The sequence below is a fragment of the Drosophila yakuba genome, chromosome 2R (genome assembly GCF_016746365.2).
Source record: "Drosophila yakuba strain Tai18E2 chromosome 2R, Prin_Dyak_Tai18E2_2.1, whole genome shotgun sequence".
In the NCBI taxonomy this organism is placed as follows: domain Eukaryota; kingdom Metazoa; phylum Arthropoda; class Insecta; order Diptera; family Drosophilidae; genus Drosophila; species Drosophila yakuba.
Window position 1 is genome coordinate 19,400,931 of NC_052528.2, and position 25,686 is coordinate 19,426,616.

The 25,686-nt window shown below is 44.7% G+C and overlaps 3 protein-coding genes across 3 annotated transcripts; 2 read left to right on the forward strand and 1 right to left on the reverse strand.

Moving 5' to 3' along the window:
* Nucleotides 1–13,368: 13,368 nt before the first annotated feature.
* Nucleotides 13,369–14,157, forward strand: LOC6531410. The gene has a single exon (XM_002092177.4). It carries the CDS (start codon nt 13,492–13,494, stop codon nt 14,050–14,052), a length of 561 nt encoding a protein of 186 aa, XP_002092213.2. The 5' UTR covers nt 13,369–13,491; the 3' UTR covers nt 14,053–14,157.
* A 118-nt stretch (nt 14,158–14,275) lies between these two features.
* LOC6531411 (trehalase) lies at nt 14,276–17,932 on the reverse strand. Its single transcript, XM_002092178.4, has 4 exons — nt 17,775–17,932; nt 17,523–17,706; nt 16,163–17,443; nt 14,276–15,938 (listed from the first exon to the last, which is right to left on the reverse strand). Exons 1-4 carry the CDS (start codon nt 17,816–17,818, stop codon nt 14,355–14,357), a joined length of 3,093 nt encoding a protein of 1,030 aa, XP_002092214.1. The 5' UTR covers nt 17,819–17,932; the 3' UTR covers nt 14,276–14,354.
* A 4,659-nt stretch (nt 17,933–22,591) lies between these two features.
* LOC6531412 (CLIP domain-containing serine protease B15) lies at nt 22,592–23,568 on the forward strand. The gene is given in 5 exon segments (XM_002092179.2): nt 22,592–22,817; nt 22,892–22,937; nt 22,995–23,149; nt 23,207–23,376; nt 23,378–23,568. Coding segments are annotated over 5 exon segments (693 nt in total). The 5' UTR covers nt 22,592–22,615; the 3' UTR covers nt 23,498–23,568.
* Nucleotides 23,569–25,686: the final 2,118 nt, after the last annotated feature.

The following is a 25,686-nucleotide window of genomic DNA, read 5'->3' on the forward strand; positions in this document are numbered from 1 at the left end:
AAAGGAGGGACATTAGTTTATTAGAGTGTGCTAGAAGCTTGAATGCCCCAAAACCTAAACACGAGATAAGGAGAGCGGGAATATCCTTGGCAGGACGAGACAGGTCAGAGAACAGAGAACTGGGAACAGGGCGAGTGACAAGGCAAATGCATGTTATTGTGTGTGCTTAAAAATAAGAGAGAGAAATCTACTTAAATGGTGAAAAGTTGCGGACATGGAAGGTGCTTCCGGATCAAGGATATACGCAAATAATGTTTGTAAACAATTTTTATTGCTTTCTGGTTGAGATGCGCCCCGTATTTGCTTACAAAAGTAAAAGTTGTTGATAGAAATCACAGAACATAAACAGAACACTGAGATGCAAGCAAAAGATAGAGATACAGATACAGATACATATCGGGGGAGTGTGCACACAATAACATAAATTGCAGAATGTGACAAAGGGTTGTCCTTTGGCCCCGGCTACCTACTTCCCACTTTCCACTCCCCCAATCGCCTCTATAAGTTGAGTGGGTCAGCAGCCCGAGGAATATAAATAACAAAGGCCGGAGAAATACCCCCGGACTTCTGTCGATGACATCAGCAAACAGTCGAAGAAATTGAAAATCCAATCCGAGTTGGCCACATACACGAGTAGTTCCCCAGCCACCGCAGCCACTGACATGGCCAAAACCAAAGACAGCGCCGAAACCAGCCAACCAATTCGCCGGCAAAGTTGGGACTTTAAAGTTAAAGCCAAATCGGAAAGGGGATTAACGTGGTGTGAGTATAGTCCTCCAAAAACCCATGCACACACTCCACTCCACTCATCTAGACCAAGCCAGAAAGCAGACGAGGAGGAAATTGCTTGCCTTTCCTAACTAAAACTTGGGGAAATTATGAAATTCATACAGGAAGACAATTTTCTTCAACATCTAATTCGCTTGCTGCAGCCCCAAATATGGCCACAGTCAAAATAGTGAATAAAATACTTTATTCATGTTGCAGAAGTAAATGTACAAAAAATTTAATCAGATCAGCAAGCCGATTACAATCCGGTTGCAAAGCTTATTCAAAGCTTAAAAAGTAATTGAACGAGAAGGTTAACAAAAATTAAAATATATTAATTGCTTCTAAGTATAATAAAACATATATATAGATATATGTAATATTTTACTTTCGTATTTATTTTCCTTCCATAGAAGTCCAGCTTAGCGAAGTTGCACCGTACAACTTTAGCTACATTGCATCAGCCCGAAATTTGTTTGCGGTCTTAGCCATAAGTTTGTCCGTCGACAGGCAACTTGTGGCGGCTGCTGGCTGTTGGCTGTTGGCTGCTGCTCCTTGCCAGCTTTTGACTTTTGACAGCGGTAGCTATCCAATCCCGAATCCTGAATCCTGAATCCAGAATCCCCTCGCTTTTCCCCACCGCCCAAAGGATTCCCTGCGCGAAATCTTCGGAAAGCCTTGGCAGTGAACACACTTTAGGGACGCGGCTGATGTGCTCAAGGGCTAAACTCGCTGCATTTATATACTTCACCTCTAGTTAGCCTCGCCCGCGGCAGGATTTCCTTGAAAATAGATTTGAAATGCTGGCGAAAGGATAACCAGAGTTCGTTGCGTGCTCTTTGAGCCGGCTGTGTGGCAGTTTTGACGGAAATCCTTTACCGCTTGCCTTCCGCAATCCTGACCAATTCGTTTGGCTTTATTTAAGTTGCAATTTGCCAACAACTGATAGGTAGCCAACCGCCAGTTGGCCAAGCTCCGACATCTTGACTTTCATTAAGATTCTGCATATTTGGCAGTGTCTCAGTTTCAGATTCAGTTTCAGTTCTAGTTGAGATTGCTGGCTTGCCATCCAGGCAACAGGTTTAATTCATTCTGGGTTTCTTCTTATTTTTTATGCCAACCATGGATTTCACTTTGGCCAATGAGCAGGAGAAGGAAATCTAAAAATTACATAAGGGATCAGGGGAATTTTCGATGGCACGGCCTTGTCGCACGCCAAAAGGAACAGCAGCCACAAAGCTCCTCGGCTAGATTCATTTGTTATTGTGCTCCAGCTTCAGCATCAGCATCAGCTCCAATTGCGACTCCATCTAGTGCTTCAGCTAAAGCTTGTGCTCCTGCTTCTGCTCCTGCTCCTGCTTCTATGTTTAGCTGCCGGCCGATTCCCAATGCAATAACTTAAAAAACACGAAGACAACCTGACAGCTATGCTCCTCCAGCTCCTCTGGATGCTGCTCAGGATTCAGCATCCAATCCCCTTCTCGGCTCCTGCAACAATGGACATGGCTGGCAGCGCCTTTGGGCCGGAAGTGCCGCCATGACGAGCATAATTTAACAAGGCCAACGCAGCAGCAGCCGTTGCCAGTTGCCAACAAAAAGGCCAACAAAAGGGCCAAAAGCAATACCAGCACCGCCCAAATGGCCAATGGCAGTGGACACAACGGCCCAGGTCGCAGAGCTGCGCAAAAAAATCATATTTTCCCCCAGCTATTGACAGCGTAATCAGCAGACTTGTAATAAAAATCCAAATACAATTTATTGTTGTACAGAACCAGGTAATTCATTACTTTATCGCTGCGAGTAGTTCACAATGCAGCAGCTGCGACCACACACACACTGCGCGAAAAAAAGGGCTGTTTAAAGGGTAATAAATCAAGTACTTATGCTTACTTTCAAATTCATCAAATAATAAGTTGATTTATCGTTATAAATTTTATGATATATAATAATTTAAATATTTGTAATTAATTTCCTGTTAATGGGGTTCATTATTACATGTAATTCATATACGATTAATCCCAAAGGCTTAGTTTCAATTTAATGTTGTTTTCCATAAAACAAGAAGAGCATAATTTACGCAAGTGATTATTTGAGTTTGTAATTTAGGAAATCCTCTCAGTGTCGTCGACATGCAGACTCCCACTAAAGCCGGAAATTTATGGTCTCTAGCCGGGCTTGCGTATAAGATGGTCTAGATTGTCGCCGGGGCGATGGAAATGGTAGTATTTCGATATTTTCCTTAGGCTCCGCCCGCAGACAAAGCCAAGACAAACAATCAACAAGCCAACAAACGGTGGACAGTGTCAACAGTCGTGTTTGGAGAAGATCCATAAACACCTCAGTGCAAATAATAATAATGGAATTTCTCTGCGCCCAGCTCTTTGTGAACAAATTATTGCTGATACCGAAGCTACACATATTATATATATCCGTATCCCGCCAAACAACGAGCACGTACCAGTTTACTCATTTTCCTCGTTGTTCCCGCGCGTATGTGTGCGTGGGTGTGAGTGTTGGTGTGTATGTGTGGGTGCGATGCCCACAAAAGTATGCTACGGAAATGCGAGTGGGCGAAAATAAATAAGCATAAATGGTCAACCAAGCGAGGGAATAACAATAATGCCTGGCATAATAACAAAAGGCCAAGCAGCTTATGCGACAACCAAATCAAGTTAAAACACAAGCGGCAACAGCTGGTGAAAAAGGCCTGCGAGAAGTCTCAACTCGGTGAATATTTTAAAAATAATGTCGCCCCGCGGCAAATTGAAAATTAAACGAAAAACTTAAAAATAACTATGAAAAAAAAAAGGAAAATAATTCGGGCCAAGGAAAAGTTGCACAGCTCGCCGCTGACCCCAAATTGTAGGCACAGCCGGTATTTTCCATTTGCCAGTTGGCTGCTGGCTGCTGGCTGCTGGCTGTTGTGCAAGTGTTGCCAACTTAATAAAATGAAGCTCAAACATGAAAAGTTGACCAGGCCAAGAGCGCGCGGTCCGGCAACAAGAACAACACGCGGCTAACAAACGCGGCAAGTGCATGCAAAAGTTGTGCCAAAAAATACATTTTGCCCCTGTTGTTTTTCTTATTTTTGGGGACTTTTCCTGCTGTCACTAAGTTTTCCCTTTCCCCTGTAAGTAGTCTCTGAGGTAAACAGATGCGGTAAAAAGCATATAATTAATTATAATATTGTTTCACTCTAATTATACTGGTACTGTGTTAGCTTAAGTCAATATTTGATTCCTTGTCATTGATTAAGTATTCATATTTCAAATTCATTAAAACAAAACATTTAATAAATTCATAAAGTGTTAAGGAGTTCGTTTTAGGTTAGCCTTATTTGTAATTCAGATTCATGGTTCAAAAGAACACCTTCCTCGCAAAGCAGCTATTATTTTGGCCACAACTGTGCGAGGGAACACTGCCTACGTAGGTCAACTCATATTTTTCAGTGGCTGCCTCCATTGTGAGTACGCGAGTGTGTGGAGCTGGAGGCTGGGGGCTTAGTGCCAGAAGTCTCAGCGGAGTGCCTAAATTGAATATCATCAAGGCTCAAATTAATGTCTTCAACAGCCAAAACTTTGCCACTTGGACCAGCGGCCCATGGATCCGAGGACCACAAGGATTCGGCGGCTACTCGCCCGAGAAGTTTTCCACTTTTTCTCTTTTGCACTTTTTTTCCTGGGTTTTTTTTTTGGTTTGGGCTTTCTTCGTACTTTTTCGCTTTTCCTGCTGTCCGCACATTTTGCGTTATTCCAAAGTTTTCGGGTGAGTTCTGACGCTCCGAAGCCAGAGCTTCTGGCTCCTGGTTGGTTGCCTCTTCCCGGAAAGTTTTATGCGCCTCAAATTGAAATATTTCCATAGAGCTTTGCACACACTAACGATATGGGGGTACTTTCCTCAAACGATGCATCCTGGAGGTGGATAACAAATGCCAGCATATATATATGAAAGTTTTGGATGGAAGCTCTTTAATTGGGGAAAAAATGTTAGGTGTGATCAAGAATAGAAAAGATTAGGTAATTAAAATAATACTTGATGTGAATGTTCTCTTGTAAGTTAGTTCCTTAAACAGTCATCCAATTAAAATCGATTCCTTAGATATTTCCTAAGTGTTCATTACCTTCAAGGGATTCCTTCAGTGTTCACCAAAAGTGATTCTTTATGATAATTTATATTAAGCCGCCGGCAGAACGCAGTTACCCCATGCCCCGTTTCATTCGTTAGAGTATCCCAAACTCATCCTCCATTAGCCAGATTCCCTTCCATCACTCTTGGCTAATTGCACGCATTGCCACCACCGCCAATTTGGTCAGAGATTTGCCCCCTATACCCCCTATATCTTCCCCCCGTTTCCGATTTCCAGGGGCACGCGTCGAGGCGTAAACCGCGCAATGTGTTATGCATCCCTTGGGCCGACCAAGGAAACCAAAACTAAAACCAATACCTGCGGTCACCCCTGGCACCCCCTGAACCACATTAGCCCCTCACAATCCAGGACGTCTATATGGGCGAATGCGTGTGTTATTAATCCCAGGCAATCTATTAAAAATGTAAAATGCATGAAGCCCGAGACAATTGCAGTGCAGGGCAAGCGGGCCAAAGTCTGCACACCAGGGAAATGTCTGAATGTCTGGCGCACCGCACGTAGTCTTTAAACAGGGTGGAATCCTAGACTCCCATTACACTGGCGGAAAATGGGAACTAAACTATCTAGAACCAATCTAATCACAAAGGGGAATTCAGCTTACTTGCTTTGGCCCTAACAGGGAAAAACCTCTGGAATTTGCACAGCTTTTTTTAAACTTCAATGATCTGGAAATTTAAATTTCCAACTACTTTGAGTTTCAATTAGGTTTATTATAGGTTTATCAAGCATATCAGTTTTCTAATGAAAGAAGAAATACTACTTTATAAATACATTACTGCTCCCAAAGACTTGAATTACATTTTTGGATTGGCTGCGGTTATTTGATCTCTAAAGTAAATTTGGAAAATTGCACAGTTCGAACTGCATGATAATGATGGGTATTTTTTGCCAGTGCATAGATGACTTCTGGAGTTCCGGAGACGATCCGTGCGTGCTCGGTGACTGGTGACTTTCGGCGGGCGAACAGGCAAGTCAGTAGAACTGAGCAGCGTCTCCGTGTGCTGCATTATTTACGCGACGGTTCTTGTTTATTGATGTTTGTCTGTCTCGGTCGGTGGGTCGGGTGATTCTGGTGGTTTGGGTGATTCTGGTGGGGCAGTACAGTACAGACTGCCGCCACTATATCTCCGCTGCAGGTTGGTCTTGCTTGGCTGGGCAAAGCCCACCCCGAGCTAACGGGCTTACCTACTCCGAGGTTGCCTTCCCACCTGGACGGATCTTCGTGGGGACGCCGTCACAGCGAGTGCTTACATATTCATGAGGGTTGCGGCAACAAAGTAGCCAAAAAACGTGGGCCAAAAAGGTATGCTTGGGGTAAAACGGAAATGTCTTAGCATGTATTGCCAAATAAAAATTGCGGTTCAAGTTCGTTGGCTGCGTTGTTGAGTCCTCTCGTTACCCTTGTTATCCCTCGGTGATGCAGCCACTCTGGGGAATTGAGCTTCTTCTTTGTTATTTTCCCTTTAGCTTTTTCCCTTTTTACATTTTTTTCTGTTTTTTTTTTTGGTGGCGTCAATCCGTGTACATATTTGCCAATTGCGATGCAGCAATTTCATGTTTAAATATGCCCACTTAATTGAGTTTAATTGTGTGTGCGCTAAGCAGGCGGAAATATTTTACAAAAATTACGAATGCCCGCTCGCAGTAGTTCTCTAACAATCGATATCAAATAACAGGCTTACTTACGCTGGTGGTCGGCAACAAAAGGGCCGAATAGAGCTTATTAAAATGTATATATTTAAATAGCATTTACCCCACCCCACCCCCGTACTCATAGCCCCGGTTATCCAATCCACCAATCCACGAATCCCTTGCAATTTGCTGTGGCCCAAGGCGGCATAGATGAAAGTTTTCCAACTGCCCTCACACTCTTGAGCTCAACAGCGCTTTTTGCACATACTTCAGCACTGAAATTGACAAAGGGGTAGTTGACACACGCACACACACTTATGTACTTTGCAAGGGGCGGGCTAGACAGAAAAAACAATTTCACGGTTATTCCTGGCAAATATGAAAAGTAAAATGTAATAGCCCCAACCTCTGACAAACATGACAACAACTTCAACTCCAACTTCTGTGGGTTGTGGGGTGTTTAGTGGTGTAGGGTAGGAAGGGGAGAGGGGAGGAGGAAGCCACCCCCCAGCGGGATATGGCAGCATCGTAGCTTGTCAAGCGGAAACGGAAGTCAGACACTTACATATGCGCGCGTAACTTTACGCCCATCGTCGTCGATGAGTTGTTGCTGCTGATTTGCCATTTCTCGTTTCTCCTTTGTGCGGATACCCTGAAGTAGCTGGGTATTTAGTTATGTTAAAGAAGTATCACTGATCAGTTTTCAATTACATTTTATCAGCTATATTTGAATGCAGAGCTACTTTTAAGCTAGTGTGCTAGGTCATAGCCTATGCCGTCCGAATTTCTGTATTAACATAGTTGCTATTATCAAAAGATTTTATTACAGTTTTAAATATTTTAGCGATGGTACCACAAAGTCTAATTGTATTTATTTTCTTAAGGATAAACTTCAATCATATCTATGCATAATTTTCAACCTCCCCCAAAGCTGAAACTTTGGTAGAGTATTTCCAACTAAGCGTTTCCAAAAACTTATTTCTCCATTGAAATTTTTTTTCGATTTCGTTTTCGGTTCTGCTGGCCCAGGGCATATTTCAACAGTTGCCAGTTATGTTGCTGCTGTCATAATATTGGCATGCATATATCATTCTGACGGTCTATAAAAGTTTCCACACCCCGCCAAAAGAAAACCAAGGGTTGATTCCACTTGTCGTCGCACTGTTGCACTTGTCATATATATTCTACTTCAGGGGGAAGGGGCAAATGGGGGTTTGGTCGTTTCATACTCACTCTTTGAAATCTAATAAGCCTCGATGGACTATCGCTTATACCGATCCTAAGTGGTTGATAATAAATTGTTAGTGAAAAATGCGCACATCTCCCAGAATTTTTTTGGGGTGCGAAATGTGGGAGAAAAAGTCACCCCGTTCTCGCGTTTCGGAGTCATTCGAGGGATTTTTAGATTAGAAATTCGGGATTAGAAGGCCGACAAATCACGATGGAAATTGGCGGGGCAGGCATTTTATTAGGCACGTCCTCCACAAAGCAGAGACACCTCCAAATCCACCTCAGACGTGCAGTTACCTGCAAGTCCCCGAGGTAGCGTTTTTATTAATATTTAATGCGAGTCTTGCCAACTTTCCCTAATCCCCGCACATCAACCACCCTCATAAAACGCAACTTTTCGCACAACTGACAACTCAATTCAGCATTACTTGAAGCGCAAAAGCCCCCATCCCCCCAGCACGTGCCAAGTATTTTGGCCAATCTCTCAGTGAATACCCCATCCCATCCTATCCCATCTAATCTCATCCCATCCGCTCATGCAAAATTTGCGGACTCCATTAGATGTCACTCCTCTTTGGGTTTCTACTTCTGCTGCCTTGCTTATTGCCCGACTGCATAGCTGTGTAATGAAAAATTTTCCAGCATTTGCCATGGCCACGCCCCCCTCCTGCCCAACACCCAACGCCCAACGCCCATCGCCCACGGGCCACAGAATTTTCGAGGGTGTCCTGGCTCTCCTGCGATCTCGTGTCCTTTTGTCAACCCCAGCAGTCTGAAGGAAACTAAACATAAATCATAAATATTTTAAAGTTTCAAATTACCAGTGGCAAAAACAATCAATGCAGCCAACCCACCACCCACAACCCACTGCCCCACCCACCCACACATCCGTGTGCCCAAGGCCTTTTTAAGGGCGTTCCCCAAGCGCTGTCGTCACACAGCTGTCAGCATTTGGCGAAAACCCCTTTGTACATACATACATAGGTGGGTCCTTCGGTGGTTGGGTGGTGCGATGAGGTCGAGTGGTTGCGCAATCAGCGCTAATCTAATGAGTGTCACTGTTGCAAGCGCGGCAAGTGTGACTAGAACATTGTTCGCCATTGTTCAGCAGGTGTTATGCGTTTGGTGGCTCCCAAATGAGGAAGCATTGCAGTACGCCCTCGTTTGTAAGCGTAAAAAACATAAATTTATGTTAAGTGTGACATTACATATCGATGATTCTACATGGCTAGAAATTAAGAAATTGTACAAAATATCTTAAAGATACTTTATCTTAAAGATACTTAAAATGTTTTCGAGGGTTCTTAAAGTAAAAGTTGAACGAAGCTATATTTTTTATTTACCTAAATGATTTATAATTATTAATCGAAATACTTAAGTATCTTATTAATTGGAAATGCTTGCCCCCTTTTATAGCAGTGTGGTCGTGGCAGTTATGAATATTGCAGGATGCCGAAATGACATCTTGTAACTTCTCAAGTATGTAACGGGGCTTTTATGTGCAGTTACCGTTACCGCTGGCAACCGGGCAAGAAGAAGCTGGGGAAAATGAAGAAGAAGAAGGAGTTGGAGCTGGGACCCGGAGAATTCTGCAGAAGAGCGGCAAAGAGACAGCCGCCTGTCGCAGCCAGCAGTCATATAAAAATAATTGTTTGCCAGCGCATTCATTACCCATGACAGCCAGCGATCCTTGCCAAGGATATTAAAAATGCAATTTCTGGCCGAAAAAAAAAAAAACGAAGGGAATACTGAACAAAAGTAAAAACGTATAAAAATGAAATAAGAGATATAAGAAAGGGAAAAGTGCGTCGACCACCGCAATTCGTGTGCATTTGCAAATTGGTTCGCCGGTTGGATAAGGAGAACTCGAGTTGCAATTCCATTTAACGTCTCATCATTTGGCAACTTGGACGCGGACATCAAATTAAACGCTCGAAATGCAATAAACATTAATAAAAGCGAGAATCAAGGTGCTGCATCCAGATGGGAATTTCGAATGGCATGGAAATGGCTCATAAACAAGTCCATCAAATAAAGTGCACACAGACGGGCCACATTTTTTCTCTTCGTGTCGTCCGTCCATTCGTCCATCGGTGACTTTTGGCGTAAAAACCGCAGCACAATATTAACAATGACGCATGGAGCACTCACACACAGACAGGCACCCACACACACACTCACAAGTAAAAGTAAAAAAAAATTAAAAAAGGAGAACAACAGACACACATGCACACGGAGCAGACTATCAAATTTTAATACGCCATCCTGGCTGTGCCTTTATTTCATAAATTTTTAATGAAATTAAGCGGCAAAGCTTTTTGGGTTTTCGGGTTTTCGGGTTTTCTGCCGCTGGTGTCTGAATGTGGCCAGAGTATTTCGAAATAAATCATAACGAGTGAAATACATAAGTAAGCCCAAACATCCAGACATGCCGACATCCAGAAAAGCAGACGGACAAACATTGTTTGCATACCTTTTTAAATGGTTTTTCAACTTTCGGCTTTTGTTTTTCCCGCCAGCCGCAACTAAAAGTGCGCCCAGTTAAATTATGAATTTAGCGGTTTTGTGCGTCTATACACTATATATAATATATATATGTATGTATGCACACAGCACACATTCAGGATTTAATTTTTTGTTTTTAATGAGTGCGACTGCAGGCACCGCTTGCATTTTTAAAAAGGTCAACTAGAACACAATGGGCACTTCCGGCAAATCCCACTAGTGCTGCTCAAAAACTACACATTTCACTTGGCATGTGCCTAATGTGGTCTGAACTTAACTGAAAATGCAGTTTTTTAAGAATAGCTCAGGAATCTAGGAATCTTTCAGCTCTAAATTTAGCATATTGTTATGTGGTTAACTAGGTTACTCTCATGTTACAATAGAATAGAATCAAGCTATTAACACGTATGGATCTGAATTCCTGCGGAATAGAATAAGTTTTCTTAAATCAAAGAAGAGCTCATCGTGTCACGACCGCCGCGATCACGACTCACGCACTCCACTCTATGCCGATCCCCAAATGCACCCCAAAAAGTATGCAACGCCGAGCACAAAAAAGGAAAATATAAAAAATAAGACACAACCCCCCAGAAACCGGAGGACATGACTGCCATATGCGAAATCAAAAGTTGTTTATGACTCAATTTGTAGTTTTGAACATGAATTATTGCAGTCGTGTGCGAGGGGCGGACCGAAAAAAAGACTTATATAGGGGAGAGAGAGGAACGGAACAGAAAATGGAGAAAAAAATCGGCAAACACGAATATGTGGTGCACACAAATTTCGGTTGAGGAAAAACTAATTTCGCAAAGAGGAAATTAAATATGGCAAAGTTTGACATATGACAGATTTCTCGTTGTTGTTGCAGCTGCTCCTGCCGCTTGTTTCGATTTTATATTCATTTGTGCATGCGAATAATTGAAACATTTCTGGTGGCAAACATGCAAATTTCAATTTCAATTTGCAGCCAAACAAAGACTCAACTCGGCTATTTGGATATCTGGATATTCTCAGCATGACAACTCAGGTGGAGAGCAGTTCAGTTCAGTTCAGTTTTCGGCAGTTCAAAGTGAAGGTATTTGAACTGTTGTCATCCGATATTATGCCAACTGAGCCAAAATCCCTCTCCATTTCATTCAGCTCGGTCTCATTTCATTTCATTTCGTTTCATTTCAATTCATTTGGATTCGCATAGTTTGCTTTGTGTTTCGTCTCGTCTCGTCTGCTGGCCAATTTCGCATATTTTTACAACTTTAGCTTGCCACTTAATTTAGTCAATAACATGCAAATGATTTGCCCGGAGTCTAATTGGAAACGCAACTCAGCAGTCTGCCAAGTCTGCTAGACTGCAACTTTTTCCCAGTTCTCTAGTCCTTCGTCCTTCAGTCTCTCAGTGCTAGTCGCGGAATCCACATTAAAGGCTGCGGTGCGTCAAACTTATAATCAAGAGGGGATTTCCGCCGAAGGACTTGCGACGGATGGGGGCCAGATGGGCGGAGAGATCGGGAGTCGTACTCCCTAAGACTGATGAGCTACAGCATTTCTGCATTTCATCACTGCCATTTGACTGGGGACACGGTTTGCCCACTCTGGGAATACATTAAACAAATGTTTTTACGAAGTGGATAGTTGCCCATTTGCTAGGTGTTTTATATATGTATTTATTTTGCGATTTAAACTTCTGGACACCTGCCTATGATATTATGATTTATATTGCGCCAGGCTATTAATTAATTTTGTTTGAGGAAGTCCCAACCCTAGCTCGTCAGTCAACTATTGTCTAGGTAGCAGTCTGGTGCACAGTGTTTTTCTCAGTGCCTCAAGTGGCATGTGCAGGCGCTGCCAAGGATGCTCACATTCTTCATCATCAAGTGCTGCTCAGTTGCACGTCTGTGATATGACTCGGTTATTCGGTTGCGGTTACGATTCCCTCGCCCATTTCCTCCCTGAGTTTTCCCTGAGTTTTCCCTGTTTGCCTGGCAGTCTGCCTGTCAGCCTTGGGTTTTCCTTTCGGGCTTTTTCGGTGTGGGTTTCGGCTCTTATTTCGCAGTCCAGACACTCACACACATTGACATAGTGCCGCGGCAGTGTTGACACATTCCCACATTCCACTGACAAATGGCCATAAGTGTATAATTGGATAAGAACTCGGAAGCGAGAGGTCATGGGAATCGGGATTGTGGTATTCCAGCTCCTATTTAAGCTGCCAGCCGAACTCTTTTATGCAAACCCTTCCAGTCGGTAGAGGCCATTCAATCAAATTAGCGTGCAGTGCAATCACCGGGCGAACAAACTAATATCTGTGGCCAAAATGCTTCATGGCTGACTACTTATCGCTTAATCACATCAATGGAACCATGGCCTGCTGCCTGCTGCCTGCTATCAGAGCATCTGCATAAAACATTTAGCAACATCAAATCGTTACTCGCCCATCCATCCATCCAGCCATCCACACACATCAAAGCCAATCAAAATGGCATTTCAATAATATCAGAGCCGTACAATCGCATCGACAGGGGGTTTTCCGGGATGGGATGTTTTGGTATGGTATGGCATGGTATGGTAAGGGTGGTCATGGTATGGGGGTTCTCTTGTAATGGAGCGCGCATATTTCGGCTCGAATCTGTGTGGGTGAGCTTATGAGTCAGTGAGCAGCTGAACGCATGTGTGCATCTATGTATGTGTGAATACATCAATGAATCGTTCGCCAATATTACAAGCCTGAGCACACACAGCTAGAAAGAGAGCGAGATAGTGGAGTAGACAGAGACAGAGACAGAAGCTGGCGGAAATTGTGTCAAAGGATACTTTCACTTTCCCCCAAAATGTGTCCTTGTCCAAATGTACATAACGTTGGGTGGGTGGGCGCGTCATAAAGATATTGACAGGCCCATAAAGATAAGCGTAGTGGATTGTGAATGACATGTCATGGAAGAAATTAGGCGATGTTTCTCTGAATGCTTTTCCTAAGGGAAAAATCGTATCTAATAAGAATGGCTTTATGGTGTTATCTGGTTAGCCATTCTAATGACTCTAAAATTATATCCTAGGATACACTATATTACCTGTTTCTTTTAAATTATATAACCCAGATATGTAAGAGCAGGCCACGCTTGCCCAGTTTTGATTCGTTGGCTATTACCCACACCCGGTGACATCGAAATTCCAAATTTGACCCCGGTTTCGTTGACTCGGTGATCCTTGAATAGATGACAATGTTGGTGGCCACCTTGCAGCCAGAATATGTGCCTGTTGGCATCACGCCAATCTTGAACTGGAAAGAACCACCAATTCTGAAGTACTGCGATGAGGATTATCTCCTACTTGTCCTGGCCTTGTCCATTTGCACCCAGTTCCTACTGATGATCTATGTGGGCTTTGCATTCATGCAACCGAGTTCCTTGCGCAAGAGGCAGTTGATTGAGGACCAGCAAAAGACCTACGCTAGCTTCATTTTCCGAAGGCTGCTCTTCCAGTTGGACGAGGCATTCTTTCCTTCGAAGGGGCAGGAGCGGTTGGACTCCTGCTTGAAGTCTAGTGAAAATGTAGTCCTGGCCATTCAACTGTTCCGGCGAGATGCTTTCAAGGTCCTTCAACCAGGACAGAGTCTCTCATCCGCTCTAGCCAGCGACCTGTACTATGTGCTGGATGAGGAGGAGCATGAACTAGTTTTCAACGGCTATGGTTGCTCCCACTCAAGGGTCGAGGTCACCGAGGAGCTATTGGTGTACCTGCTATATCCGGAGCGGAATTTGTCCGGAAAGAAGTAATGGAACACCTCGGACTGGGGTACCTAACTTTTCGGTTAGAATTAATTTGTATTTTTGTATGACCAGTCCACAAAGTGCACTAAATTCATAACTAAGTAACTGAAACTTTTCTATTATAATTGCGTATACTCGTATTTAAATCAAGAAGAAACGCATGACTTTTTTAAAAATACTTTTTATTTTAAGCCTTCAAGCTGATGAGTCTTGAAAAGGCACCACAAATTTGACACACTAAAATTTAGTTTCAGTTCAATAGGCCTTCGCATGTTCTTCTACGGCATTGATCTATAGATGATGTAGTTCTATTCCCCATCCTCTTTTTCGTCACAGTTGCAGCACTTCTTCTTTTTCTTGCCGTTGGCCGCATCAGATCCTCGATTCGCAGGACACGCGTCGAACGTACTCACAGGATCGGCCAGTGGGAACTGCTTGTTGAAGAGCGGTTTTGGTCCGTGGCCAGGTGGGAAGTCCGCAGTCACGTGAGCCTTGCAAGGAGCACACTCTGGACCACCACCGCCGGGAGCCACCTTGCTGTGACCACTCTGCATGCCCTTGCTGGGAAGACCACGGAGTGACTGACCACCTCCGGTCATGGAGTCACAGTCGTCCTGTGCTCGATTGGTGGTGGAAAGGAACGCTTCGGAAGTGATGCCTCCACAATGTGGGCATATGAAGGTGGGCGCTGGTGCGACTGATGCCGCTTTGCTCTGACTCTTACCCACCGCGCAACTGCAGTCATTGGCAGCTGTTTGCTTCGGCTGGGCATATCCTTGAACATGTATCTGCTGTGGCTTCGCTTCAGCTCTGGAAACATTGTCTTCCTGCGGAGGATCCGGGCAATCACTCCTGCCACAGCCGTCGCATCCCGACTCCCTTTGGGGCGACTTACTTTCCGGCACATTGAAATCATCCGGTTCCTTGTCGGCCACTGGAAAGTAGTGTCCCGTTAGCGCGTCGTGCCGATCGTCCTCGTCGTCCATGCAACCACAGGCGCCACTAGACTTCTTCAGATGCTTGGAGCAGTCCTGCGTGTCTGGCTTGGTGGAGCAATCCTGTTGCTGTTCAGTCTGAAGCTGCTGCTGCTTCTGGCGCTCCTGTTGCTGCTGCTGTTGCTGCCGCATGCAGTCCTGTTGCTTTTGCTGCTGCTTTTGCTGGTCGTCCATGGAGCACTCGCAGTCGGGATCGTCTTTCGGCTCTTGACTTGGCACGACAATGAGTATTGCTCCTTTTTGCTGTTGTCCGGATAGTGGACAATCTGGATCGTGCTGCATTCCCAAGGCTCCCTGCTCTTGTGGTGCTTCTTTTCCAGAGCAAGGACACTGGGCGTCGTGTCCTTGCTGCTGAGATCTCTGCATCTGAACTTGCGATGGTTGCGTTTTCTGGGAACCACATTTTCCACAACTCGTCGCATCCGTCGGCTGCAATTGCTGCTGGGACTTTTCCTGCGCTCCTGCACCACATGAGCACTTGCCATCCTCTCCTGGCTGCGTCTGTGATCGTTGTTTCTGGGCAATGCCACAGGAGCAATCATCCTTCTTCGGCACCTGTGGCTGAGGCTGTGTTTGCTGTGAAAAGTCGCTGGTAGCAGTTGTGGCAGTCGATTTGTTCGATCTGACTGCCGCTGTTGAAGGATCCCCACACACGCACTTTTTTTTGGTAGGCTGATCCTCCATGTTGGCCTCACTGGTGATGATGTACTCGTACTTTCCGGTTGTCTTTGATCCCCTGGATTTGCTCTTGCTGCCCTCGTCGCTGTTGTCGGCCAAGCTAATCTCCTTTCCGTACTTGCAGAGAAACTCGATGATCACGCCGTTTGTCCAGCCGTAACCCACTGGAGTGTGTTCCGGGGAGACTCCTCCAGAAGTGCCGAATTCCTCGCAGTAGTACTGCAATAGGGTGGGAGAAATCGGATTAGGAAGCTGCCATGTTATTGCGAAATATTATTGAAGGCCGATCGTTACTGTCAGGTGTTGAAACCTGTATGACATTCTAGTAAAAGTTAAACTTGATCTTCAAATAAAAATTGTTATAATACTGGCAAGATTTACTATAAAAATATTTTCAAGTTCAATATAACAAAGATACATATAATTAGTAGTCAGCGACTTACCTTCTCGAACATGAAGCTCTCGTACTTATAAGCCGCATAGTTGGACTTGACCCATCGATGGGCCCAACGTTTGGACATGGCCTTGGCCGGCGGAGTGCCCAGATTCTCCAGACCCTCGACGATTAGGAACATCATGGGCGGAAAGACATTTGGGTGGTCCCACTCCTGGCCCGACTCCTTGTTCATCGTGTACGGCACCCCACCGTACTGGGCATCCAACTCGTTGGTCTTGATATACTGCATCACACCCTTGGACACCTTTTCGGTGTCCACCAAGGGAAAGGCCCGGGCCCATAGTGGGGCAAAGTTGGTGCAGCAGAAGTAGTTGCGTGGCTTGTTGTTCACCAGATCGTAGTCCAACCAAATGCCCGCTTGGGCATTCCACAAATTATTCCTAATGGCTCTCACGAGGCCACAGGCTCTTTCCTGATACTCATCGGCTTTTTTGCTGTTGCCCGCTTTGCGATTAAATTCGGCCAGGATCTTGCCGCTGCGGAAAACGATGCAGTTCAGCTCCACGGGCACAATGGCAGAGGTTTTGGTGTCCCGAAAGGATCCTTTATTCGAACCATCGACGCTGACAAACCAGCGGGAACTGAAGTTCGTGCCCGATTCAGCTGCCGACTTGAGTTCGGTGTACATAAGCTCTCGGGACAGAGGACTATTGATGTTTGCCACACACTCCAGATCTTCCCTATAGGCCTCGGGCCTTGGCCCCGCCGAGAAATCTCTATACTGATACATGGTTCTGCCCTTCACCTGCACCGAGTGTTTGCTGATGAAGGTCTCATACTCGGCTTCCAGCAGTGGCAGCGCTTCAATGGCGTACTGCTCGTCCTTGGTCACCTCCACATAAGCTTTCACCATCATGATCAAAAGTGGAGGGTTCGATCGTCCCGAGCAGTAGATCCTGCCACAGCCAGGCACAAAACCAAACTGCTGCACCAGTTCCAAATAGTTATCGATCATGCCCCGCGCTGTTTGATGCATGCCACACTGCAGCAAGCCGCGAACAATCCAAAATGATTCCCAGTAGCGATACTCCCGGCAATTCGAGGAGGGCACAATGAAGGGATTGGGTACATAGAGTATGGAATACTGATCGGGGTTCTCCTTGACCTCATCCTTAATACGCCGCCCCAACTCCTTCCAAAGTCCATTGACGGCCAAGCCGAACTTCTTTATTTCCGGGTCACCGATCCTGGCAAGAAACGAAGGCTCTTCTTTCCAATCCGGCGGCGTCCAGTGTTCCAGCTCCGAACCAGGGTCATTGAAGTGTTTCTGCAGTAAGAAAATATTTCTAAAATTATAAGTTTTTAATGGAATCATACCTATTTTATAGGGTTTTTACACATGTTACCTCCACAAACATTTGCAGAAACCTCAGGGAACCATCGTTCCTGCAGCAATTGGTGAACATATCGAAGTCGTTCAAAGTTTGGGCAGGTGTATAAATGCAGCTCATATCCACAAAGTGTTTGCAGTCGGGAAACATTTTCGATCTCTGGACAGCATCCAGCAGGGGACCCTCGCAGAAAACACTTCTATCTCATGAGGAATATGAAAAATCAGTTGGAACGCAAAGTAGCAGGATCTTTCTTCCAGGACTCACCTGTTTTCCCCGCCAATATCCTCCCAGCAGCTGTTATTCGCCATCTTCAGCGATTGGTTGGGTGCGAAGTTCCGGAGCGAAGTTCAGGCTAAGTGACTGATAACCGGTCCAAATTCGGGTTTCAGCCTAGAAGAGAATCCCAGGCGACTGGGTTTTGGGGCATAAATCAAAAAAACCGAGCGGGGCAGCCTCTGTTATATTGACCATTAAAGCAAATTTGTCGACATTTGCCATTAAGAGTCAACAATGCTCGGCCATAAATCAGCGTAAATAGACAGGAAGCGCCTGCGAATCCTCAGCTCCTTCCAGGGCCACACATTTATTTTAAATTACCATAAATGCCCCTGACCGAAAACGAAACCAAAACAAGAGCAGCGTTGCGAACTTTGCCTAAAAGCTATTGGCCCCTGTGTCCATTTGTAATTTCCAGACAATTTATCAAACCAGCAAAAGCCAGTGAAAGCGGCAAAACGCAAGGGGATGCCAAGAGCCGAAGGCCAGAAGTCGGAATGGAAATGGCGCAGAAAATGCGCTTCAAGTGGCCATGGCCATGACCATCGACTGGATGGATGGATGGAAAACGATGGCGCGGGGGGGGCAAGTTCAAATAAAGTAAAAATTCTTCGATTCCTGGACAATCAAATTGGTATGGTGGGAGAGAAGGGGATGGTGGACAATCAGCCGCGGGCACGCACTTCATAAATTCCATCGAGCGATCCACTTTAATGCAAGTTTTTGGCATCGGCATCTGTGTGGAAACTTATTCAAGTACGAGAATTCGAAGAAGCACGGAAATTAGCCTTGTCGCAATCGCATTCTCTGTCGTCTGCAAAGTTTCAATTGAATTTTCGTCCGGCATGAAAATGCAGCAAACTTGAACTTTACGCCGTGCTCGAGAAGCGATCCACCAAATAATTAATTTTGCATATGTGAAAAGATGTGAGAATGCAGCCAAAGGATGGGCAAAGGAAGTGCTGACACTTGTCGCGACACTTGACCCCTCGGCAATGTGATCAACTTAACGAGTTGCCGGAAGTGAGTCATGGAGCCAGTGCACCGAGAGAAACTCCTTAACAGCTCATTTAAAACTTAATTTTAATACCTTTCACTACGTTTCGATGAATTGGTACCTACTTAAACTATAAATATGCAGATAGGTGTATCTATTTAAAAATACAAGGTAAACTTTACTACTATTTGAAGTATTATTTGCAGTAGCCGATAATGTGGAACTACTTTTTCGCTCAGTGCAGCTGCACGCTTGTCATCATCGTCATCCGCATTCGCAGCTAATTGAGTATTCTTGCCTTAAGTGGACACAGCCGCCGCTGGCGCCTTTCAGCCTCATTTGCAGGTCCGCACATAAATCAATAAGTTGCATTCGGCCTTAAATTAATTAAAAGGAAAATTCGCAAAGAGCAGTTGGCAGAGTCGGAGTTTTTCGAATTTACTTTACTTCCGGCTGGCAAATACGTTGCAGTGCTTATAGTTGCAGTCTGTGCTTAAACACTCCGCCAGCTGACAGCAATCAATCAAAAATTGCACTGGCCTTAGCGCGACGGGTGGTGCCGGATGTATCACGTCGCACCACCCAACACCACCCACTGAGCAGCCCCACCGACCACTGCCACCCACTGCCACCCACTGCCACCCACTTCCACCCACTTCCAAGCAAAGAAGCAGGAGCAGGAGCATGATAAATTGTCAACACGCTGACGTTTGTCTGCAGCGATTTAAAAACTACTTAAAATGTAAATGTTGTTTCCCTGTTGCTGCTGCTGCTGCCGCCGAACTCTTGTTGCTGCTGTGTTTGGGTTTTATGCACACGTCGCGCAGCGTAGACTGCGAAAATCATGTTGTTGACTTTGAAAAAATATGTGTAAAAATGCGCTATTGTAAATAACAGAGCATAAACCCCGGGTGAGCATGGACACGGATAGGGGCGCCCGGCGAAGTGCCTCCAACTTGACTGACTCGTCTGAGCGAGAGTGATGACATGGCAATGTCAACGGTAGCAGCAGCAGCAACAACGCTGGCAACATTCGTGGCAGCCACACCACACATACATCGAGTGCATGAAGATGCCACGCCTCTGTGATTGCATTTTTACACTTGTCACGGCGATTTGGACCTGTGTTGCCTGCTGTCTCGTCTAGTGTTTGCAACTTACACTGTGCAACACACAAGCAGCAGTAGAATCAGCAGCAGCCGCAGCAACATCCTGCTGTCGCCTGCTTCCCTTTTACTTGGGACTGCTGCTTCAAATGAGTTATAAATTCAGCTGTCAAGTATTTTGACAATTGATTAATTGAAATCGACTTGGAAAGTTACTACAGTTGATAAGCTGACGCACACACACACACGCATACACTCGCCCGCCGCCGAAGGAAACGGAAGTGGGCTGTCAATCACTCCGCCCCCCGCAGCAGCAACAACATCAGCAACAACCATGGATCATTTGTTGATGAGCTAAACTTTGACCCGGTCAGAGATCAAACAAAAGGGGCTAGGGACAACAGGGCAAGCCGCAGACGCTCAAATTAAGCAAGAGTCTAGTTAAACAGAAAAGTTTTGCACCCACCACACCCACTACACCCACGACGATAGACATCTCCTTCTGCTGCCCATCGAGTTGACAACCTAAATTGTTAGTTGGCTGATAAGCCGCCAGTCGACTGCCGACGGCCCCGCCCCCTTTTGCAGGAATGGGCGTATATAACATTTTTATTTATATCACTATTTTTTATACAGCGATGGCCGGGGTGAGGGTGGCAGCAAAACCAAACGGAACACGCGCCACATGCCAACGACAAACAAATAAATAAAATTCCTCTTTCGGCATGAATGCCACCCCGCTGTACTAGCCAAGGTTTTTTTTCGAGGGGTCAACACTGGAGAGAAGTGTGTGTGTTTTACAAGTCTATTAACTTGTGGCGCTTATCTAATGCTGACAGCAAGTTTTTCACTTTGCCAAAGTTTTGCCCCCCGGAAAACGCAACTTCCGCTGCTGGGGGGATGGGAAAATTGTGGGAGGGAGAGGGTGGGAGGAGTTTAGGGGCAGCTCTGATGTCAATCATTTGTTGATCATTTTCCTTTCAGCCCATGCATAATATATGGCTAGCATTTGTAGATGACCACAAGCATCTCCTTAGTGCACTGCGCGCAAAAATGATGTAAGAAAAGTGTGCATAGGTTCATGAAAAGCAATTTCACATAAAATGTTTTATAAATTATATTAATATATTCAACAAAATTCAAAATTCATTCCAAGTCTTCCTAAACTAATTCTTATTCATCCTATCTTAAAAGATATGCTTAAAAGCACAAGTGTTTTTCCTTGTAGACAACTTAGAAACCTCTATTCTCCAGCGGCGAAAGGAAAAGTGCCATACTGTCGGTGGGAAACTTTTGCTTGGGAAAACTCTTGATTTCCTTGGCCATAAGGACAGGGAATTGGTCAAGCCAGTGGCTGCTTCATTAAATGCGACGCCAAAAAGTTGCATCCGTGGAGCTGCTGGAAATATTTATGAACTGTCCGACTGCTGCCGTGGCATATATGTATGTAGGTATATATATCTTTGAATGTGTTGTGAAGCATGGTTTCTGGCCAAGTCGGAGTGTCACACCCCACCTGGCCACCTGTTTTCAATAAACGTTAAGCATTACGGTTATTAGTTTCTGGACGGGCACATAAAAACTTCAAGCCAAGTCGAGAGGAGACACGGGACTCTGTTGCCCGGCGGACGGGGACAACAACTTTGTGTTGCTACTTTGCCGATGCTATCGACTCATGTCCTTGCTGTTGCTGTTGGTACTGCTGCTCCAGTTGCCACTCTGTAGCAGCAACATGTTGCAGATGGCGATAGGAGCTGCGTTGACTAGTTGACTATGTTGCCATTCTGGAAATGGCTGAATGGGACCTATGGAAATTACGGAAACCGTGATACTTCCAAGTGCATTACATGCAAAGTCCTTGCGGCAGTGACAACAGCAGCAGCAGGAGCAGCAGTTGCAACATCAGTGCAACAGCAACTTATTAACGCGCAATCTGAGCTCTGCAATTGACCGCAATGGAATGGTTGAGGGGTCTGGGGGGTTGGGGCTGCGGATTCTGAAGCAGCAGCGATGACGGCCACGACGACAGACGGAAGCGGAAACGGCAAATAAACGCACGAGCGCTGACGTGCGGGCACCAGCGTGTCAGCGTCCGTGTCTTTGTGTTGCCAGTCTGTAAGTGTGTGTGTGTTTGTGTGCTGCACTTGTTTGCATGCAACGTGGCAACATGGCAACGACAATGGCAGCAACAGCAGCAAAAGCAACAGCAGCAGCAACGGGCATTTATCTGGCTGCCCAGACCTGCCACGCCCCTCGTAATACATTGCGGTCGGGATGTTGCATGTTTGTGGGCGCTCGCCTGCGTTTGTATTTTTTTAATACCCATTAACTTGTAAGCCTCAGGGCATGCCCATTTTAATGCTGCCTTACAAAGTTCTCTGTTAAGATAAGAAAAGTTTTAGAGAAAATTGATAAATATCAATCATCTGATAAAACTTTGTTACTCACATATCTTTTTCATTAAGTATTACTAGCAAACATTACAGCTCTCGTTTAATATATGTAAGTTAAATCAACTTTTGTTTTGTTTTTGTGAAAAGCCCTCCTTATCGAAGTACTGTTTGTTACTGTCAGTTCTTCAGAAATCGTGATCTCTTCGTTTTATTTGTAAATTCTTATGTGACAGTTCTTATTAATCGCTTTTATTGCACTCTTGGAGCATCCGACTTTTCATTTTAATAAATTTTACTAAGTCAACTCAGTTTTACTCTGCTGTTTGACTTCAGATGACGCCTGCGATCGTTCTGCTGACTTTCTTAGTTATCCTAAGCCTTGGAAATCATGGATATTCCACGTTATTGGATCCCAAATGCCTTGAACCGAACGGATTGAGGGTTGTTGGTGGTCAGGATGCTCGAAGGAGCCCGTGGATGGCTTACTTGATTCGAAATGGGAGATTCGCATGTGGCGGCTCACTGATTGCCCACCGTTCGTACTTGCAACTGCAGCCGATTAAGTATTATATTTTTAACAGTTTTTAAAAAGGCATTACCTCTTTTCAGGCTTCGTTTTAACCGCTGCCCATTGTACGCAAATCAACGACTCCTTGTAAGTTGTAACTTTCCTCGACTTCGGTGTATTTAACATTGTTTTTTGCACTTCCAGATTTGTGAGATTGGGGGAATACGATTCGTCGAGGACATCGGATGGCCAGACCATAGACTACGCAGTTGTTTCCATATATCGTCATGAGAAGTACGTAAACTATCGAAACCATGATATAGCTGTGCTTAAATTGGATCGACACATCGTCTACAATGGTAACTTATACGCAGATAATGCCTATTATAAATAACGAGTTTCAACTCAATTTGCAGCTTTGATCCGACCCATTTGCATATTTATAAATCCTGGACTCCAGTTTTTAGCAGACAGTATACATAATTTTACTTTAACTGGCTGGGGTCAGATAGACCCACATTTTAAGATGCCCACCACTCTGCAGGAAATGTCCCTACGTCGAGTTAGAAAAGAGTATTGTGGTGTTACGAGTTCCTACATATGTTGCTGGAATCCCGCGCAGTTTTCCTGCTCCGGTGACTCAGGAAGTCCATTGGGTGCACATTTGCCACGCGGACAGAGTTCTATATATGTTCAATTTGGGATAGCCAGCTTCGTTACGGGAAATTGCGATGGCTTTAACTCATTTTTGGATCTCACGAGCTATATGCCATGGTTGTACCAGACCTTGTTGAATCACTGGGAATGAATAAAGCTAAACTGAATTATAAAAAGTGTGTCACTGCTATTTTTAGTGGGTAGTCCATAGTCGATAGGAAATGTTTCCATTTTTGTTGGAATTTTCCCTGGGCGCCATCGTTGGCATGCACGGCAAGGATTTCTCTGCTTAATTTGTGGTTTTCAACCAAACAGAGAAACGATGGTAGCAATGGACGATGGACGTTGGACTTTGGACGATGGCAGATGGCGGAAAAGTGGCGGACGAGTCCAGCTAACCAACTGTTCAACAGCAATTGCAATTGCAATTGAGGTTGCAGTCGCACGAATGTTCCAGGAAACCCTTAAATATGATTATGGCATACAAAAGGCCTATGAAAAGAGTCACTTCCATAGGGTGAAGCGCCCATTGTGGAGCTGATTTTTTGGCCATCTTCGCTGGCCATCTTAGCCGCTATTGCTCGCTAGCCAGCTTTTCGGCCCACAGATTTCCACGAATTGGACTTAATTGTCACACATTACGGAACCACAATTACATAGAAAAATGCGCCAGCCAGCGGAAATGGCAACAATGCAAATGGCAAGCACAAACAGCAGCAAATGCAGCCACTGCAGCAAATAATAACCACCGACTGTGGCCAGCAAGGACCTTCCCCTCCTGTTGACTTCGAATAAAATGCGCCATTTGCAATTGTAGTTTATTTTAATACCGCAATTAGTGTTGTTCTCCGGGCGGAGTGGTGGAGAGGTGGAGTATTTGCGGTTCGGTGGGTTGAGCACGCAATTGTTGCAAAGGTTGGAATATCCTGCCGGCGAATCCTGCCATGTTGCCACACCATTTGAGGTGCCCCAAAGCTGCCGCATAAATGTATAACACAAGGTATGCAAAGTTTTTCCGGTAAAAATGTACAATTACCCGTCTTTTTCCACTAACGCAATTGAAAAGCCGTCCATTTGGATGCCTGGCCATTTGGAATTATTTGTGCCGCAGCCGCTGTTAATTGATTTTTAAGTGCCAACTGCAATCAGGTACTTCGATATGCATCAGGTGACACATGCAGGCTCAAATTATTTTCATCCAGCTTCGGAAAAAAAAAGCGTTATGTAATTAGCGAAAAAAAAAATTGTTTGCAGAATACCCTTTTTAAGAAAATACGAGATGAAAAACCTAATCGTTTTGCCAATAAAAGCACTTTTCATATTTATCTCGATTAAAAATACAGGTTTTCATTTTAATGTGAGCCACTTACAAATAGATTTTAAACATAAAATTGAGTGCATACAGATCAGAACTAAGCAAATTGCTAAAAGTTTAACACAACCCACATAGAAATTCTCTCTAATAAATTCTCATAAATAAAGAGTTTGACAATGATTTTCCAGTTACAACGTTGGCCAAAACTAAAGCATCAATTTTTCATTGGTTATATACCTATTTAAAATCTCGGAGGATTTTGAAGCACTCCATGTCATCAAACATATCAATACGATTGAAAGTTAATTGCTCAACACGCTGATCCCCTCGATTGCTTTTTCCCCTTTTTTTTCTATGTGCAGCGGGTGTAATCACATTTTATGTTGAGCGCACTTAATTTTTTGCCCCAACTAAATGCCAATTAAAATGCGTAATTATTTTTTAATGGCATTTTGTGGTCAATATCGGGCGATTGACGATGATTGCACAGCGGTGGATCAGCGGGTGTGTAGGAACTCCACTTCGATGACGGGATGCCGTCGTGACAATCCACATTTATGACGAGCAAATGGCCAGTATCGATATCAATTGCATGAGTTGTCAAAGCGGCGCCCGCCTAAAAGAAAATGCCTCGCATGTGGTCGCCTGTGGGAAGGTGGGGGGTTCTGGGGTTGGGAAATCGCCAGCAATTGCAGTTCAAGCATGGAATCGCAATAAGGACTTCGATGTCCTGCAGCCATGTTCTGGTCAAATGAAATTCGAGCAATCATCGCCATCAACATTTCGCTTTACTTCAAAAGGACACGGCAGCAACATGCCGCAAGTGACAATCATTTATATTTAATAAACAACTAACGCATGCAGGACACACAGCACCGGCCATGATAATAGCACCGAAGGCGTGCAGCTAGTTTCCTTGTTATG

Coding starts and splice junctions, on each gene's coding strand:
- LOC6531410 (XM_002092177.4), top strand. CDS start 13,492: ATGACAATGTTGGTGGCCACCTTGCAGCCAGAATATGTGCCTGTTGGC.
- LOC6531411 (XM_002092178.4), bottom strand. CDS start 17,818: ATGGCGAATAACAGCTGCTGGGAGGATATTGGCGGGGAAAACAG. Junction 17,707..17,774: donor GATATTGGCGGGGAAAACAG/GTGAGTCCTGGA, acceptor CTCATGAGATAG/AAGTGTTTTCTGCGAGGGTC. Junction 17,444..17,522: donor TTCTGCAAATGTTTGTGGAG/GTAACATGTGTA, acceptor TTCTTACTGCAG/AAACACTTCAATGACCCTGG.